The sequence below is a fragment of the Hemitrygon akajei genome, chromosome 9, assembly GCF_048418815.1.
Source record: "Hemitrygon akajei chromosome 9, sHemAka1.3, whole genome shotgun sequence".
NCBI classification, from domain to species: domain Eukaryota; kingdom Metazoa; phylum Chordata; class Chondrichthyes; order Myliobatiformes; family Dasyatidae; genus Hemitrygon; species Hemitrygon akajei.
Window position 1 is genome coordinate 152,371,657 of NC_133132.1, and position 20,410 is coordinate 152,392,066.

The following is a 20,410-nucleotide window of genomic DNA, read 5'->3' on the forward strand; positions in this document are numbered from 1 at the left end:
ATCTTTTCTGAGATAAGGGGCCCAAAAGTGCTTACAATACTCCAGATGTGGTTTGACCAATGCCTTATGAAGCCTTAGCAGTACATCTTTGGTTTTATATTCTAGTCTTCTCAAAATGAATGCTGACATTGCATTTATCTTCCTCACCACCAGCTCAACCTGCAAGTTAACCTCAGGGAATCCTGCATGAGGATTCCCAAATCCTTTTGCACCTCTGATTTTTAAATTTTCTCCACATTCAGAAAGTAGTGCACACCTTTACCCTGCTTCCTCAACACTACCCGCCCCTCTCACTCACATATGTCATGAAATTTGTTTATTATTATTTACGGCAGTACTACAGCACAATACATAAAGTTATGTGCAAAAGTCTTTGGCACCTTAACTATGTACAAGTGCTTCATTCATTCATTCAAATCACTGACATATAACATGAAAAACAGTCCCAAAGCCAACTCCTATGAAACTCAACTGGTCACTGTCAGCCAACCAGAAAAGGCCCTCTTTATTTCCTCCCTTTGCCTCCTGCAAATCAGTCGATCCATGCTAGTATCTTTCCTGTAATACTATGGGTATTAAGCAGCCACACATGCAGCACCCTGTCAAAGGTCTTCTGAAAATGCAAATAAACAACTCCCACTGACTCTCTTTTGACTATTCTGCTTGTTATTTCCTCAAAGAATTCCAACAGATTTGTCAGGCAAGATTTTCCCTTGGGGAAAGCATGCTGATTTTGGCCTATTTTATCACGTGCTTCCAAGTACCCTGAAACTTCATCCTTAATAACAGACTCCAACATCTCTCCAGCCACTGAAGTCAGGCTAACTGGCCTATAATTTCCTTTCTTCTGCCTCTTTCTTCTTAGTGGAGTTACATTTGCAGTTTTCTAGTCCTCCAGAACCATCCCGGAATCTTCTCTTTAGTAGTAGCAATGACACTAATTTCTGTCCCCTGACACTCTCACATTTCTAGCATTCTGCTAATATCTTCCACAGATGCAAAATGCTTATTAAGTTCATTCATCAATTTTTTGTCCCCATTCCTACCTTTCCAGTGTAGTTTTCCAGCAGTCTGATATCCTTGGCTCTTTTTAACTCTTTATATATCTGAAAGAGAACTTTTTGTTTCCTGTTTGATATAATTAGCTACAGTATTTAACTTTATATTTAATCTTTTCTCTCTTTATACTTCAGTCTCTATCCAGTGTTTTGTTTTTAAAATTATACAATTACGAGAGAACAACAGTAGTAATCCTCGCTGAAATTAAAACTCCCAAATTTTTCCCCAACAAAATTGTTTTTTCATAGAAATCTTTTTCAAATGCAATTTTCAAATTCCAAGAAATCTACAGACCTTTTGCTTACGTGCTAAGTTCTCTAATGTACCAATGTAGATGATCAAACATGGCACCTTATTGGACTTTTATGAAATTGTTCTCTTTGAAATTTCTTTAATAAAGAGCAAATTTTCTAATTGCCAGCCTCACTTAAACATGAAACCACGACTTCCGCTTCAAAAATGTTTACTGATATAGTTATACCATATTGCACACTGCTGGTTACAATGTTACACACAGAAAAAAAGCAGAAAAATTAGTGGGTGGTTCTACATATTGCAAATATTGAACAGGAAATTGCATCAACAGGGTAAAAAATTGGCTTATTTTTAACCTTACTCAATAAATGAAAACTCAAAATGTTCTTCAGCTCACAGGACAAGAAATGTATTAAGTGTGAAAGGGATGTTATTGCATTTGCTCAACATTAAATGCTGTGCCTGGCATTTAATTCCATTGACAGCAAAGCAATTTAATATCAGAGTTGCATATAACAGCCTGCTGATCCACCACTGACTGCTCTCTGCCGTCTTTCTATCCTGCAACGTTCAGCAAAAAGAAGAAAAATAGCAGAAATAATATGAAGGTATAGTTTAATTTGAGTCTCCAAAATTATTTTTGCCCTGTACAAGATACAGGCTTACTCTAAACCATATATGCGTTCATCTTTGTTTTAAAACAGCCTGGTTAATTCCATTATGCTGGACAGGTGAGTGGTTGGACTCCCTTGAGCTCCGCTGATTTGCTGAAGTCCACTTCAAGTGTCTGACTTGGCTTTGTGAGCTTCAGGTTACGTATGCAGCCTTTGAAAGGAGTATTAATGGTCAGTGCTAACTGTTTCATGTCCTCTGAAATGAATAAGAGAAATATGAGTTATTACAGTAAAAAGTAAGCATAATTACTGAAAATAAAGGGAATAGTGAATTTAGCAGTTGCTTTGATGAGAAAATGCAAGTCATCCTTCAGCTGACCAATGAGCAAAGAGGTGATGACATGAACTTATATTACCCAGAATAGCTATTTGAGGAATATGGCACAATCACACTGTTAAGGTTATTATATGTGTCTGTGTGAAGTTTAAACAGATCTGGACTGATGGCTAGCTGGTAGCTCCTATTACTGAGCACAGGTCAATGAGTTCTGGACCTTAGGTGGCGGTTATTGATTATAACTGAGCTGAGAGTCCGGATGCACTTCATACCTGGCCCCTCTGCTTTATCCCAGACTTGGCTGACATATCAAGCATTTGAAATGGGTTGCCAATCGTAATGGCAAAATAAGTGAAACTAAATGGTTGTTCTTTTTCTGAACATTGAATTATCTAACTTTTGGACACTTCTCCCCGCCCCCCTCCCTTTTTCCATTCCTCATTCTGGTTCCTTCCCAACCAGAATTTTCTCCCCACTTGCCCATTACCTCCCTCTGGTGCTCCTCCTCCTTCCCTTTCTTCCATGAATCACTGTCCTCTCCTATCAGATTATCTTTTCTTCAGTCATCTACTTCTTCCTCCTAACATATCCCAGCTTCGTACTTCATTCCCCCTCTCCCAGCCACCCATCTTTCCTTTCACCTGGTTTCACCTATTACCTGCCAGTTTGTACTCCTTACCCTCATTTTCTTATTCCGGTTACTGCCTCCTTACTTTCCAGTTCTGATGAAAGTCATTGGCACAAAATATTGACTGTTTATTGCCCTCCATAGATGCTTCCTGACTGCTGAGTTCCTCCAGCATTTTGTGTGTGCTCAAGATTTCCAACATCTGCAGGATCTTGTGTTTACTGCATGTTTTGTATATATCTATACTTTAATTACACAAGTTAAATGTTTTTATTTAAACCATATTAATTTAAACATATTTCAATTGTTTCTGTCTCAGATACTTAACAATACAGAATGAGTTGAAAAGTTCTTTGACAGCATATGCTGCTGTAAGACCCAACGGTGCGATTGTAGGTCTACAGCTGAAGACTCTGAGGTTGCTTATGAAACTCTTCTCTCTTTGGGATTGGCTTCAATAGAGAAGCCTCAAGAATGTTTGGAGCAGCATGGCTGCATAAATTAAGTGTAGTCAGCACACCTTTTCAAGTGGCTGGCTCGAGGTGTGGACCTCTTGTGCCTGACTTGGGCCAATAATTATTACCGGTAATCTAAAGCTTCAGATCACAGTCAATCTGCTGCAAACTGCCATATCATGGGAGATGAGGGTCAGTGTGGGGAGGGAGCTGCAGTTCTCAGAGGAGGTGCCAACCACAGTTCGACCAGACATCATACTGTGGTTCACTGTGGGCAAGAAAATCATCCTGGTGGATCTCACAGTACCAAGGGAGGAAGGATGTGAGGAGGCCCATGAGAGGAAGGTCCTGAAGTACCAGACCTTAGTCCAAGAGTGCAAGGACAGAGGATGGCAGATGTGGCTATTCCCCATGGAGATCGGCCATAGAGGGTTCCCAGCAAGCTCAGCATGGAGGTTGCTGTCTGTGCTGGGCCTTGATAAAAACAGCAAGAACCAAGTAGCTCACAGAATGGGGGTGGAAGAAAAAAGAGCTTCTTTCTGGAAATGGAGCAGGCAAGGGGAACTGAGCTGGAAGTCAGGAGCAGGTGGGCAGTGACTTGGCCACCATTGCTGACCTGCCAACTGGACACTGTAGTGGTTAAGGGTCGAAACACTCTATGAAGGTTGGGCACCTCCTGACGACATCTGCTCCTGGCCAAAGGCCACGGTTTCCTCATCAGGTAACTGAAGAGCACACTCCAGTGTATGATGCAAGCAAGTGTAAGCTGGTGATTGAATTCTTCTTCATCAATTAAATAAACTATTTCTTCAGTCCGAAACGTTGACTATCTATTCATTTCTATAGATGCTGCCTGACCTGCTGAGTTCCTCCAGCACTTTGCGTGTGTTGAAAACTATTTATTTCTTGTAAAAATTCAACCCTTTTCATAAGCCATATTGACTTAGCATGGACGAACTATGAAGCCAAACACTGGGAAATGTAATTGATTCTCAACTGCCCCTGAAATGCTTCAGTAAATCAGCCAGCTGCATCAAAGCTATGCTGCAGGATTGTAATTTTCCCACACAAATGGCAAAATTTCAAGAAATCGGCACCCCCAGAAGAGCAGTTGGTCATGAAACTTCACAAAGAAAATAATTTGAAACAAATGTGTGCATACCTGGATAACCTCCAATAAAGACTGGATCATTGGTGTCGGTTGCAGTGGAGGTTACAACTGGGCTACTGCCTTCCACTCTCTTTCCATCAACTGTCAGTTCCAAACGGTGTTTAATCTTTTTGACTATTACACTGTGCCACCGTCCATGACACAACTCAGTGAAGTGCAAAGGCTCATAGACAGCAGTAAATACTCCAGCTCCATTATCATTGTGAACCAAAATCTAACATTAAAATGTGAAAGGAGAACTATTAGGCAAAGCATTGCTGAGATCCGGCTGAAATAATCAATGTTATATTATATATATTGCATCATTAAAGATATCCTGTTTTGCACTTTAATAGATTCTTAATTGCATCCAGACAGCCATTCTCATGCACAATTACGGACCATTCAAGAGAAGCCTGCTCATTGACCTTCACTGGTTCCATTTAAGAGCAGTTCGGTTATAAAGTTCTTTTCTTTGCTACCAAAATTCTCCATGACCTTATAGCTGCTTGTGGTTTAGACCTTAAGACATAGAAGCAGAATTAGACCATTCAGCCCATCGAGTCTTCTCCACCATCCCAACATGGCTGATGCTGGATCCCACTCAACACTTGGAGATATTTACCCCCCCCCCCCCTCCAATTCTGCTCTCTTGCACTTCTCCAACTTTACTTTTCTTACAGTTGGCTGTGCCTTCAGCTGTCAAGATTATAAATTCTTTAAATAGCTCATAAACCTTATTGCTTTGTAATCAATGGTTGCTGTCCCTTGTCTTGATGCCAAAATCTGTTTTGAGAACATTTCAGGGGAGATTTTGGTTTGCAATTTTGCACTAAAAACATAATACAAATGCAAGTTGCAGCCGTTTTTCAGATCAGTTTGTTTCAGCTTCTAATTATAACTTACTTTTCCACCGACTAGTTCAATGCCCAGTCCATCTACTCTCTGACTGCTGATTCCCAATAAGACGGCATTCCTCTGTGTAGTGCGAAAATCAAACTCGATCTGTAGATCTATTCCAACCCTATAACGTGGAACTGAATTGGCACAAAGAAACAAACTGTAATTGTTAGAAGCTTTGCACACTTTAAGTTAGAATGGAATAATCAATCAAATTGATCTCTTTTTTTGGCTGCTATTCCAGCCATTACTCTAATGTAAAAGGTTTTCAAGCAAAGCAGTGTGCACACACATCACTCAATCCCTTCTATATGTTGGCATTTACTTAGAGGCACATGAAGGCAAAATAACAAATTCAACCCACTATATGGGAAATCGCTGGAGCAGAAAATAAACAGTTGAAGTTTCAGACCACGACCCTTCATCCTGATAAAGATTTGTGTGCGTTGCTTAAGATTTCCAGCATCTGCAGCATTTCTTGTGTTTATCACGTAATATCATCAGGTTTTGTACCTCAGAAGATCAGGGTTGCATTAAAAAGAGATCAGAAAATAGAGCAAAATATTGACAGGAGTTTTAAAGAAACTAAATTTCATCACAGATAACACACACAAAATGCTACTGAAACACAGCAGGCTAGGCAGCATCTATAGGGAAAAGCACTGTTGACGTTTTGGGCCCGTTCTTCTCCCTATAGATGCTGCCTGGCCTGCTGTGTTCCACCAGCATCTTGTGTGTGTTGTTTGCATTTCCAGCATCTGCAGATTTTCTCGTGTTTTCATCACAGATCATATTTGGAACTGACTCTTAATAAAAACACTAGGTTTTAGAGATCTAGAAATCTTTTATGTAAACTGATAATGGTTAGGTACTTCTAATCAAACAATTAGTGCATTCCTCATGTTTTAAAATATTCTCAATTAGGTAACAACCACCATTTCAGTGCTGTGCAATCTGCTTCTGTTATGCTTGGCGACACTGGCATATTTCAGAAGCGACCTGCTGATTAGATTTTGCTCTTCATGTCAATGTGAATTCAAAGAAATGCACTACGATAAGTACAAATCAGAAAGTGGAATACGGCTGACATTGGGAGTTAGATTTGCTATTTAAAAAGCACATCAGGAGAAAATTATACTGGTGAACAGAAACTCTGCAATTCTACCATGTGAGTTATAATGGATCAGGAGAGTTTAGTTGTCAAATGATGGTTGGTTACATTGTGAGTGGAGAAAGTAGAAGAAATATCAATTCGGTATTTTTTACCTGGTTTGGCAAATCCTGTTCCATCAAAGTAAGTTCCTTTCTGACTGTTGAGAAAACAGGCACCAACATCCAGGCTGGAGGCTGGATTATCCAGATCAAGAGCATTGTCATTCAGTTTAAAGTTACGGATGCAAGCATTGATACTGTAGACTACCTGTGTTGACAAAATTAATAAACAGACCTTCAAATACAAATGTACATTGAGATGACTAGGATTCTGATATGTCTTCATTGCTAATTTCGGTTTTAAAAGATGGTCAAAATGGCACAGCCAAGTCTTAGTAAAGTTAGGTTTTTTTAACCCCAGTCTCAGTTTTACTTACTTTTCCCAAGAATTAACAGTTTGGTTATGGTTTCAAAATAAGCCATGGCTTTACTTCCTCGTTAATCACAGGATGCAGCCAGTTTCAATGTGATAGAGGCCTACTAACAAGATACTTCAAAACACTAATCCATTTCTAGCATTAAAATCCTCTGAATGTAGAAATAACTGTATTATTACAGAATTAAGGTCCTGCACCCCACTTCAGATTTGCATAAGGCAAAATTCCCATTAAATATAAATGTGCAAATATTGTGAAAAATCCATAGATTATTGAGGCACCACAGATGATTTGAATTGTAGATAGACTAGATTCAAACCTAAACTTCTCCAAACTTACAAAACACACTAAGTGTTTAATTATGTTAGGAAGAGATTTTCATTATTGTTCAAACACATTCAGGTTGGAAATTATTTCTGAAGAAGTGTCTGGAAAGATGCAGGGGCTGCAGTAAATGCAGAAGGTGCTCTAAAAATGCTTGCCCCACAAAATAATTCAGACATGAATATAGCTGAAAATGTAGCAGTACTGATGGAGAGAAAGCCTGGAGTTAAAGAAATGATTATTAGTGTATACTGCAGAGTCAATCGAGAGTTTGCTTCCTTTCAGTGGATGAAGGAAACTTATTCCTGGCCAAGGGAAGCACAAACCAAAAGATTGCTGAGAATACGAAGATATTCTGAAAAATAAGGAGGGCTACAAATAAATCCTAAATGGATATATGTATATTGTATATGGGAAATACAATTTTATATACTGTATAATAGTGATAATACGATAAGTTTTGAGAGTTATCATCAAAAACAGAAGAAGGTTAAGATATCAAGGACAACAAATACATTAGAGCAATTTTACCTGTATAAAGCACAAAAAAAATCACATTTTTGACTGGTTATGAATGGACCTACTGAGTGAAACAGAAAAGAAATTGAAATGTATTAAAACTAAACTTGACCTGGGTCATACTGGAGGGCCTTGAATACCCTGACTAGAGGAGCATCAGAGCCTGGAGAAAACCTAGAAGATACCAGGGATCACAACTATGGTTGTGAAGTATGACTTGAGATATTAATACTATTTTTATTGCATCAAAGGAGTTGAAAATGAGATTCATTTGACATTTCAATCATATGAATGGTAAAAACTACTCCCTTATCTTTGGTGTTGGTGATGGATGGAAAATCAATTTAATACTGTTATGGAGGAGAGAAGCTGTCTTGCAAATCAGGTGGGTTGAAGTAGGAACTGATGAGTATTTTAAGAAAAAATTTAAGCTTCACATCTTACACGGCCAATTCTTCGTGTAGTGTAGTTCTTAGGCAACCCTCCAATGTAAATCATGCCCACAACATCCAGGATATCTGCATTTTTAGGGCTGACTGCAGTTGCCACACTGAGGCCAGTTGTCACTGTTACTTTCTTTTTAACTCGCTCAATTCTTATCTGCAAAAAATATATATTATATTTTTTTAAAACATATATTAAAATAATTTCTATTCCACTTTGTGTAAAATTATACAGTATGCTTTATTACCAAGTTTAAAAAAAAACTAAACTTTACATTTTTTTACTATGTCTTCCATAACCACAAAACTATCCAAAATATATTTACCTTATTTCTTTTCAGTTCATTTGATCATGGTAGTATTATCTTATAGCACTGTTATTTTAATATGCATCGTAATGACATTTTGCTTCATTTCTTCGCTACCCATCTGAACAGAAATGGAGCTCCTCAGGCTCCAATGCACTTTCTCTTCCACCCCCATGATGTGTTGCCATCTGCACCCCCCCAACAAGAAACTCAAAGATCAGTGCTTCCCAAATCTGCAACCCCTTTCATATTCATCCTTTACTTACACAAAGACCAGTCACTCTTAACCCCTATATTCACGACAGTGGATCCCAGTTAAACAATGCCTCTATTTTAAAATTATCATGCATATCTTCGATCAGATGACATTCAAAGACTCTCATGACAAGACCATCAGTTATGCTGCATGGACCTTATCATCTGGGCAGAAAAGGACCCCGGCTGATGCGATGCAGCAAGCCACAGCAGTGCTTAGGCTTAGAGCAAGTCCAATAGGGCAAGGGTGGCTTTGGTCTGGCAGCTAGTGGACCCACTTGGCACAATTCCAGAGTGAAGGAAGATGGTTGTCGAGGAAGTACTGTGACAAGAAGAGTCAGACAGAAATGCAAAGGCTGTCTCCCTGGCTTAGCAGGGGCAATGGATGTGGAGGGAAAGCACTGCGAGGAAGAAAATCAGCTGGAAGGGCATATGGGAGATGGAAGCAAACAGACTTAGCTTTCTCATCAGAGCTACGTATGATATGCTTCCTTCACAAAAAACCTCCACCAATGGTTCGGTGAGTTCCCAACTTTGCCCTGTGCCCGATTCCAGCAACCCTCAAGCATATCCTGGCAAGCTGCAAAACCAGCCTCACACAAGGCAGATGCACGTGGCATCACAACCAGGTCTTGAAGAGTATGACAGTGGCAATCAAGACCAAGAGGGTAGCAACCAACTCCTTGCCCAAAAGAATGACTTATGCTCTGACACGAGCAGCATTTGTCCAGGAGGGAAGAAGCAGACCAAATAATCTCCCACCTAAGCCAGAAACAGGACAGATGAACATGGCCCGTGACTGGAAAATGTTGGTGGATGGCAATAAACAACTCACCTTCCCACTGAAAATTGTTATCACCGACCTTAGGCCAGACTTGATTCTCTGGTCCATTTCATAACAGATTATCTACATCTCGAAACTCACAGTCTCGTGGGAGGATTCCGTGGCTGAAGCATAAGAGTGCAAGAGGCTACACTATGAGGGGTGATTGATAAGTTCGTGGCCTAAGCTAGAAGGAGTCAACTTTAGAAAACCTAGCACATTTATTTTTGAACGTAGTCCCCTCCTACATTTACACACTTAGTCCAGCGGTTGTACAGCATACGGATCTTGGACCTCCAGGAAGTGTCCACAGCCAGGGTGATTGATAAGTTTGTGGCTTAAGGCAGACAGAGATGAGGTATACAGCTCTTGTTAAATGCACATGCATTTCAACTCTTTGAGTGATTATGCAGAAAGTTTGAAGTTAAATACTCATCAGTTAATAACTCATCAGGGGTGTTAAGTTCATGGCCCAGGGTAGAAGGAGATGAGTTATCAACTTCAAACTTTCTACATAATCACTCAAACAGTTGAACTGCATGCATGTCATGAGAGCTGTATAACTCATCTCTTTCTACCTTAGGCATGTAAGACACGTCCTCCACCATGAAGACCGACACAAAATAGTCATTCAAAGCCTCTGCCATTTCATCCAATACCCAATATCAATTCCCCCTTCTCATCCTCCAAATTGATATTGGATATTGATGAAATGGCAGAGGCTTTGAAAGACCCTGGTCCTGATGGAATGCATCCCAGAGTATTCAAAGAAACGGCAGAAGTTATAGTAGAGCCTTTGGTGATAATTTACCAAAATTCTCTGGACTTTGTGCAGGTCCCTGGAGATTGGAAGATGGCAAATGACATGCCACTGTTCAAAAAAGGATATAGGCAAAATGCAGGTAACTTTGGGCTGGTTAGTTTAACATCTGTAGTTGGGAAAATGCTTGAAGCTATCAATTAAAGAAATAGCGAGGTATCTGGAAAGAAATGGATCCATTAAGACAGACACAGCATGGATTCCGCAAAGGCAGGTCCTGTTTGACAAAGTTACTGGAGTTCTTTGAGGATATAAAGAACACAGATGGATTTTATTTATTTGGATTTCTAGAAGGCATTCAATAAGGTGCTGCATAAAAGACCTATCTGTAAGATAAGGTTGCATAGAGTTGGGGGTGATGTATTAGCATGGTTAGAGGATTGGTTAATTAATAGAAAGCAGAGAGTTGGGATACATGGGTGCTACTCTGATTGGCAATCAGTGGTGAGCGGTGTGTCTCAGGGGTTGGTGCTGTTCACAATATACATTAGCGATCTGGAAAAGGGGACCGAGTATCTAAGTTTGTTGATAATATTGAATTGAGTGGAAAAGCAAATTGTGCAGAAGATACAGAGAGTCTGCAGAGAGATATAGATCGGTTAAGTGAGTGGGCAAGGGTCTGGCAGATGGAGTACAATGTTGGTAAATGCGAGGTCATCCACTTTGGAAGGAAAATTGGAAGATCAGATTATTACTTAAATGGTAGAAAGAATTCTGGGATTGCTTGTGCACGAATCACAAAAGGTTGGTTTGCAGGTGCAGCAGGCTATCAGGAAGGCAAATGGAATGTTGGCCATTGCTAGAGGGATTGAATTTAAGAGCAGGGAGGTTATGCTGCAAATATACAGGGTACTGCAGAGGCCACACCTGGAGTACTGTGTGCAGTTCTGGTCTCCTTACTTTGGAGGTGGTGCAGAGGAAGTTCACCAGGCTTATTCCAAAGATGATGGGTGTTAGACTATGAGGAGAGATTGAGTCGCCTGGGACTGTACTCACTGGGATTTGGAAGAATGAGAGGAGATCTTAGAGAAACATATAAAATTATGAAAGGGATAGATAAGATAGAGGCAGGAAAGTTGCTCCACTGGTAGGTGAGACTAGAAATAGGGGACATAGCCTCAAGATCCAGGGGAGTAGATTTAGGATGGAGATGAGGAGGAATGACTTTTCCCAGAGAGTAGTGAATCTGTAGAATTCTCTGCCCAAAGAAGCAGTGGAAGCTACCTCAGTAAATATAAAGACAAGGTTGGATAGATTTTTGCATTGTAGGGGAATTAAGGGTTATGGGAGAAAGGCAGGTTGGTGGAGATGAGTCCATGGCCAGATCAGCCATGATCTTACAGACAGACAGACATACTTTATTGATCCTGAGCCGCACCAACCAAGAATAGTGAAGAAATATAGCAATATAAAACCATAAATAATAAGAAGTTAATCATGCCAAGTGGAAATAAGTCCAGGACCAGCCTATTGGCACAGGGTGTCTGACACTCCGAGGGAGGAGTTGTAAAGTTTGATGGCCACAGTTAGGAATGACTTCCTATGATGCTCAGTTTTATATCTCGGTGGAATGAGTCTCTGGCTGAATGTACTCCTGTGCCTAACCAGTACATTATGGAGTGGATAGGAGTCATTGTCCAAGATGGCATGCAAATTGGACTGCATCCTCTTTTCAGACACCACCGTCAGAGAGTCCACAGAGAGCAAGCTCGATGGGCCAGATCATCTATTCCTGCTCCTATTTCTTACGATTTGGCTCCTTTTTGGTGTATAAGGCATGGATGTGCATGGCATTATTTCAGCAAATAGCTTGCAATACCCATTTTTGGTTCACGACTGGATTCCCAACTTGTGAACTGTTTGTTACAAGCAGTTCACAGGAAGCAAATACTTTTGTGACCTGTGGGGGCATGTATAAAGAGCAAAAGCCCAGAGTGCTGAGTATTTACAGTTTTATAACAGATTTAAAACATTTACAATGTTTTGAAAACATTCATACATGGAACACAATGTTGTGCCAACATTTTAACCTACTCCAAGATCAATCTAACCCTTCCCTCCCACATATGTAGCTCTTCATTTGTTTTTCGTCCATGAGTGTATCTGAGTCTCTTAAATGTCCTTAATATATCAGATGCCACTACCACACCTAGCACTTATCACTTTCAGGGTAAAATTTAAAAAACTACCTCTAACATCCCTCCCTTATTTTCCCCCAGTCACCTTAAAAGTATGTCCTCTTGTATTACCATTGCCACCCTGGAACAGTGCTGACTGTCCACTCTACCTATGCATTTTTCTTTACATCTTATATACCTCTATCAAGTCTGCTCTCATCCTCCTTTTTTCCCCAAAGAGAAAGGCCTTAGCTCACACAACCTTTCCTCATAAGACATGCTATCTAATCCAGGCAGCATCTTGATACATCTCCTCTGTGCTAGCTCTAACATCCTTCCTATAAAGTGGTGACCAAATCTGAACATGAGAGTCCAATTTTATTTTTGAGATTTTATGGTGTTTCTTCAATTGTACAACTCAGAAGATCAGTTTCCTGGATTTAGTTTTAGGTGGCAAATTAGGAATGGATTTTAATTGCTTTAATTACCTTATGCCATTCACCATCATTTATCTTCTTTTGAATAATAGCACTGGCGTTTCCACTTCCAAGGTCATAGCTGAAATGAGGCATTCCATCTTTTATCTGAATAGTTGCAAAGTCTGCGTGGTTAATTCTGGCCATATAAAATACAAGACCAGATTCAGCCTCTGTTCGTATTTCAAACTCTATTGTGAGCCTGCAAACAAATCAGAATCATTAATCAAACATTCAGTATTTTGCAATGAGTGTAGAATTAAATCCTACACGAGCTTATTTTCCGGTTTTGTATTATCACACAGCTACAGGTAATTGTTAATAGCAATTCTATTGAAATAAAATCCTACAATTGAATCTCCTTAAACAGTTGGCCATCATATTTAACAGTTTTAGATTTAATTAACAACATACAAATATATGCAGCCACTGCAAATTACAGGATTATTATTTTAAATACCTTAAGCAGTAAAGAAAATCTGTGAGGAGAATGGCAAACTCTTAACAGGATCTATCAGATCTACCTTCCTTTTGTCAGGAAGAAAATGTAGTTTTTGTATACTGAAAGAATTACAACCTTACTAGGTTTGACTTCTGCTCAATGTGCTTTGCCACTGAAAACCAAGAAACAAATTCTACACAAATGTCAAAATATCATCTGAGGGGCATTTCCTCTAATGTGTCAATTAGTGGGCCAAAAATTGCCATGAAATGCCAGCACTTTGACACTGAATTGCTGATGTTTTGTTTTCCCCATGGAAGTCCACATATTGAATATGGAAATCTTGAATTTGCTGGGCATTCTTCTTCCAGGTTTTGTCTGGTGTCTTCTGACACTGAATTCACAGAATATATGAATTCACAGAATCCAGTGGTGGAGAAGGCTTTTGCTGCATTTTTCTAACTCTTAACCTGGGGAAGATGCCCAATGTCAAACTAGATAAGAATGGCAAGACCATTCAGTTCAATACTGTCGACAACTGGGAGGGAGGCTAGGTGTGAAGTATTTTCCAATTTTTGAATTGAACTTAGTTGCATGGTTTTACTTGTTTAAAAGTGTCAGGTGTTTTAAGATTTTAATTCATTATATTAAAATTATTTAAAATAATTTTTAATAGTCCCTGGCATCTTCCCCCTTCCTTTCCAATCCTGTCACCTGTTTATGTCACCTGTTTGTCACCTGAAATGTCACCTATTTATTCATTTCCAGCTGCCTGACCTGCTAAATTCCTCCAGCATTTTGTGTGTGTGTGTGTGTGCGTGCGTGCGTGCGTGCATGCGTGCGTGTGTTGTTAGCACTTTCTGTTACTTTTTTTTACATTTCTGAAATGATATTGAATAACATGAATCTCAAAGACTTTGACAAATTTGACAGCCAGCTAAGCCTTAGGACATGGAATAATATATTCAGTTGTTTATGGGGTTGATCTTATTTTGGTAACATTGCATTGCTTAAGGCCATGGCATGATATAAAGCTTACCAATTTAGGATCAGTAAGTTGGTTCCAGCACATTCAGGGAATCTTATCTCACACATACAAGATAGGTATTAGCAGGTGGTTGCTGGTAATAAATTTTGGTCATCATGATAGAATCACATTTATAAAAAGTACATTTCAACCAAATAATGTAAAATATAGATTTTATGTGAACATATATTTATTTATCGAAATGTAGCAAGGAATATGGCCTTCTGGCCTCTCAGCAATCCCTGATTTCATCCTATTCTAATAACAGAATAATTTACCATGACCAATTAACCTACTAACTGACACGTCTTTGAAATTTGGGAGGAAAATGGAGTACCGAGAGGAAATCCACGCAGTCACGAGGAGAACATACAGGCAGCGGTGGGAATCACCTGTACTGCAAAGCTTTGTAGCACTATGCTACTATGCTGGAATTTAGAAGGATGAGGGGGGGATCTCATTGAAACCTTTCGTATGTTGAAAGGTCTAGACAGGGTAGACGTGGAAAGGATGTTTCCCATGGTGGGAGAGTCTAGAACAAGAAGGCACAGCCTCAGGATAGAGGGGCGCCCATTCAAAACAGAGATGCCGAAAAATTTCTTTAGCCAAAGGGTGGTGAATTTGTGGAATTTGTGCAGCTATGGAGGCGAGGTCATTGGGTGTATTTAAGGCAGAGTTCAATAGGTTCTTGATTGGACATGGCATCAAAGGTTACGTGGAAAAGGCTAGGAAATGGGGTTGAGGAGGAGAAAAAAAAAGGATCAGCCACGATTGAATTGCGGAGCAGACTCGATGGGCCAAATGGCCTAATTCTGCTCCTTTGTCTTATGGTCTACTGTACCGTCCTATAATATTTTTATCAATTATGTCAAAATAGAAGCTAATGGAAAATTAAGACCAATATTTTAGGCATTATGAACAAGAATTAGAAATTGAAGAATTTCATGTTGCTCAGGTCCTCATCTGCATTTATGTCTTCAGACAAATGATAACCCTTCTGCACTCTGTCTTTGCATCAATTACTTCCCAGCAGCCAAGTGTGCTAATAAGTTACGTAAATAAGTTTAATATATAAGGTGAGGGCAAAGCTTCCCGTCATCATTTACCCCGGAGAGATAAACGTCAATTATGTGGTTGTGAAATAGAACATTGTGTCACAAGTAATTACGTAATTTTAAATTTCAAAAGTTACCCAGATTTGACTTTGGTATCATCAAATTCGATGGCAACGTGACTGTTCTTGGATAAGCCAAAGTATTTGGCTTTTGTCAACACAATAGGAGAAAGGTCAGCAGCACAGGATGTCTTTGGAAAAAAAATCAGACAAGAGAGACAGTTCATCATTTACATATTATTACCAAGATGGTACAGTTGAGTATAGAAATTTGACCAGTCAATGCCACAAATTAACTCAGTGGATGAAACGAATATTAACACTATAACACTTCAAGCAACAGGGAAACCACAATTAGCCAACTTTAATTATATACTGATGCTTTTATTTGTCAGAGAGAACTTGCATGAAGCATCACCATACTGGAAGGCTTCCTTTAATTCCATTCCTCTCCCCGTTTTGAGTAAAAAAGGCTAAATGAGGTTAATATCGTAATTTGATTAGAATTAGTTCCAGTCTAACGTTAAAGGTGGTCCCGATATAACAGCGAGCCCAGGTTTGGAGGCTATCTGGAAAGAGTGTGGGTTAAGGCTGAGTGAGAATGGTTAACTGAAACTTAGGAGGAGTTTCAAGGCAGATGGGATGTAACTAGCTGAAAGGTAAATGTGTAAATAACAGGTGAGGGGATGAGTTTATTTTGCTTTAAATAAGTGTTTTTTAATTTTTTTAAATAAATTTTTTAAATTGAATTTTCAAATAGGTTACAGAAGGAAAAAAATTTATTAACCCTTCCCCCCTCCTCTTAACCCCTCCTCCCTACCATATCCCTGTAGAAAGAGAAAAAAAGAGAGAAGAAAAAAGAAAGAAAGAATGCCTGGATATCGGAAGATCCCCACATGCTCCATGGAGTCCATAATAGCTTTAGTAAATATATTTATTTCTTTCCCCAGATAACCAATAATTTTATCTTCAGAGCACCTATATATTTAATCCTATCTTTCGTAAATAAGGGTGCCAAATTTTCAGAAATATTTCATATTTATCTCTTAAATTATAAGTAATTTTTTCAAGTGGAATGCAGCTGAAAATTTCATTCTTCCAACAATCTATACTTAAGTATGAATCCGATTTCCAAGTAACTGCAATAGCCTTTTTGGCTACTGCCAATGCAATTTTTATGAATTCTTTCTGATACTTATTCTGATATTTATTTTAAAAAATTTATTTAAAAAAATCTGATGTTATGATCTAGAATGAACTTTCTAAAAAAGTTGTCAAAGCAGGATCAATAACTTTAGAAGGATCAGGGTAAATAAAGTCAGGAAAACAGGATTAAATGATTAAATACCTTTGAAGCCTGGCATTGGCACTGTCAACTGTATCTTTTTAGAACTGGATCAATTTAAAAAAAATCAATTTTCTGCTTTATACTTAGTGTACTCTGAGTATAACTAACAAAAGGCTATTTTTCATTCCTTCAGAACACCATCTTGGTTCGATTAAATAAACACCAATTCTTTGCAACGCACACAAAATGATGGAGGAAAGCAGGTCAGACAGCACCTGTGAAAATGCATAAACTGTTGAAGGCCGGACCCTTCATCATGCTTGCCCACAGAAGGCAAAAAGTGACTGTAGACAGGTCATACATGGAGGCCGGTGACCAGTGGTGTGCCTCAGGGATCTGTTCTGGGACCCCTACTGTTCGTGATCTTTATAAATGACCTGGATGAGGAAGTGGAGGGATGGGTTTGTAAATTTGCTAATGACACAAAGGTTGGGGGTGTTGTGGATAATGTGGAGAGCTGTCAGAGGTTACAATGGGACATTGATAGGCTGCAAAACTGGGCTGAGAAGCGGCAGATGGAGTTCAATCCAGATAAGTGTGATGTGCTTCATTTTGGTAGGTCAAATATGATGGCAGAATATAGTATTAATGGTAAGACTCTTGGCAGTGTAGAGGATCAGAGGGATCTTGTGGTGCGAGACCATAGGACACTCAAAGCTGCTGCGCAGGTTGACTCTATGGTTAAGAAGGCATACAGTGTATTGGCCTTCATCAATCGTGGGAGTGAGTTTAAGAGCTGAGAGGTAATGTTGCAGCTATATAGGACACTGGTCAGACCCCACTTGGAGTACTGTGCTCAATTCTGGTCGCCTCACTACAGGAAGGATGTGGAAACCATAGGAAGTGTACAGAGGAGATTTAGAAGGATGTTGCCTGGACTGGGGAGCATGCCTTATGCGAATAGGTTGAGTGAACTCTGCCTTTTCTCCTTGGAGCGGCGGAGGATGAGAGGTGACTTGATAGAGGTATACAAGGTAATGAGAGGCATTGATCGTGTGGATAGTCAGAGGCTTTTCCCCAGGGCTGAAATGGCTAGCATGAGAGGGCGCAGTTGGGAGTAGGTAAAGAGGAGATGTCAGGGGTAAGTTTTTTTTTAAAACGCAGAGTGGTGGGTGTGTGGAACGGGCTGCCGGCAATGGTGGTGGACACGGAAACGATAGGGGCTTTTAAGAGACTCCTGGATAAGTACGTGGAGCTTAGAAAAATAGAGGGCTATGGGTAAAGCCTAGGTAGTTCTAAGGTAGGGACATGTTTGGCACAGCTTTGTCAGCCAAAGGGCCTGTATTGGGCTGTAGGTTTTCTATGTTTGGAAAAGAAGGGGAAGAAGCCAGAAGAAGGTGGGGGGAGGGGAAACAGTATAAGCTTGAAGGTGATATCAGGTGAGTGAGGGAGGAAGTAAGAAGCAGAGAGATGATAGGTGGAAAAGGTGAAGGGTTGGAGGAGGAGGAAAGGAGAGTGGACCAGGGGAGAAAGGGAAGGAGGAGTGCCAGTAGGAGAGAGTGATAGGCAGGTGAGGAGAAGAGGAAAGTTGAGAAGGGAGCCAAAGAGAGGAATGGAAGAAGAGGGAAGGCCCAAGGGGGGAAATAAACAATAGTTAGAGGAATTGATATGCATACCATCAGGCTGGAAGCTACCCAGACGCAATATGAGATGTTGCTTCTCCAAACTGAGAGTGGCTTTATCATGGCAGTAAAAGCCATGGACCAACATCAGAACGGGAATGGGATTGGAATTAAAATGGCTGGCCACCAGGAAAACCTGCTAATGGCAAATGGAGTGAAGGTACTTGACAAAATGATCACTCAGTCTACGTCGGGTCTCACCAATGTAGAAGACTTTGTCAGTGATTTTTGAGAGCAGGCTGTATCAGGATCACAAGATAAAATACACAGCCCCAACAGTTTCGCAGCTGAAGTGTGACCTCACCTGGAAGCTCTGTTTGGAGCCCTGAATCAAGGTGTAGCACTTTGGCAGCTTGCAGGAGGGAGATTAATGAGGAGGGACGAATGGACAAGGGAAGAATCCCTGTGGAAAGTAGAAGGGAAGGGAAAGTAAAGATGTTTGAAGGTAGGATCACATTGAAGATGGCAGAAGATGTGAAGAAGTTCTGAATGCAGAGGCTCATGGGGTAGTAGGTGAGGACGAGAGGAACCGTACTCCTGTTAAAGTGGCGGGATGATGGGATGAAGGTGTCTGGGAAATGGAGGAGATGCAGGTGAGGGCAGCATCAATGGTGGAGGAAGGGAAACTCCATTCTTTGAAGGAGGAGGACATCTCTGTTGTTCAGGAAAAAAAAGCCTTATCCTGGCAACAGTTGGCGTGGAGACAAGGGAACTGAGAAACGGGAATGGCAATTCTACAGGAGACAGGGTGGGGAAAATTCTCCAGCATTTTGCTCTGGATTTTCAGCATCTGCAAAATCTCTTGTGTTTATTAATTCTATACTGCAAGTCCTTTGTCAGTGATTTCTGAGTTTTAACATTGTTTATTAAGGTAACAGCAAATTTATTTTACAGCTCCGACTTTTAGTAGATAGGAAACTCAAAGTTAGATTAGCATTTCTTGGGATAATGAAATCTGTTTATTCAGTTATTACATGGCAGAAGATGAAGAAATACGGCCACGACTGGCAAGCAATGGGTTTCCCATGAAACCAGAAAGTTTATTAGAAATAGATGCTAAGAATATGATTTTGTCAATCATCTGGGTATAAAAACACATCAAAAGCTGTTGATGATACATACATCAGAAACCTTCTGTACAATATCAGCGATAAAATATTCCCTTCTCCCTCTAGTGTTTATGCAGCTTCCCATCAAATACACCTACACCATTTGTCTTGGCTGCTCCGTGTGACAGTGCATCTCCAAACATAAGGATCCAGATTTTGCAGGAAAATGCTAACATTACTCAGTGAATGTTTTTGAATGCTTCAAACTCAAATAAAAACTTGCTTCTGATAAGTCTGTGCTCATTTCACAGCTCCAGTGACAAAGGTTTAATCTAACCTCTGATACAGTCTAAGTGAAGTTTGTTTCTCCCCCAGTGACAACATGGACTTCCTGTGGGAGCTCTTGTCCTCACCACATCACAACAATATACCAGCAGATACAGTAGGTTGCTTGGTTCCTTCACTCTAGTGCAGATGGGTGGAAGGATCATCAGGTACTGTTAATGACCATGTTAGAGAGATACAAGTAGGGGAAGAGATTGCTTTAGGAGTAGCCAAGACTTGATGGATCTTAGGATATTCTTCTGTGTCACAAGACAGATTTTGTACTTGATTTTCAGATCTTTTAGTGCACCATTGGATTTGCAACTGAAAGTGTTGCCGAGAATTTATTAAATTATGGTATTATCCTTGAAGAGAGTGAAATGGTCTCATGAGAAACCCATTACTTGCCAAT

The 20,410-nt window shown here is 39.9% G+C and overlaps 1 protein-coding gene across 2 annotated transcripts in view; it reads right to left on the bottom strand.

The window, feature by feature from the left end:
* Positions 1–1,505: 1,505 nt before the first annotated feature.
* Positions 1,506–20,410, bottom strand: part of lama2 (laminin, alpha 2) — a 374,730-nt gene continuing 355,825 nt past the window's right edge. For both annotated transcript variants that reach the window (XM_073057306.1, XM_073057305.1), the window contains exons 57-63: positions 15,734–15,846; positions 13,085–13,274; positions 8,275–8,430; positions 6,665–6,818; positions 5,405–5,535; positions 4,511–4,733; positions 1,506–2,184 (exon numbers count right to left, since the gene is read on the bottom strand). In XM_073057306.1, the coding sequence (XP_072913407.1) occupies positions 2,033–2,184; positions 4,511–4,733; positions 5,405–5,535; positions 6,665–6,818; positions 8,275–8,430; positions 13,085–13,274; positions 15,734–15,846 (1,119 nt within the window). In that variant the 3' untranslated portion in view covers positions 1,506–2,032. The remainder of the gene's footprint in view (positions 2,185–4,510; positions 4,734–5,404; positions 5,536–6,664; positions 6,819–8,274; positions 8,431–13,084; positions 13,275–15,733; positions 15,847–20,410) is intronic.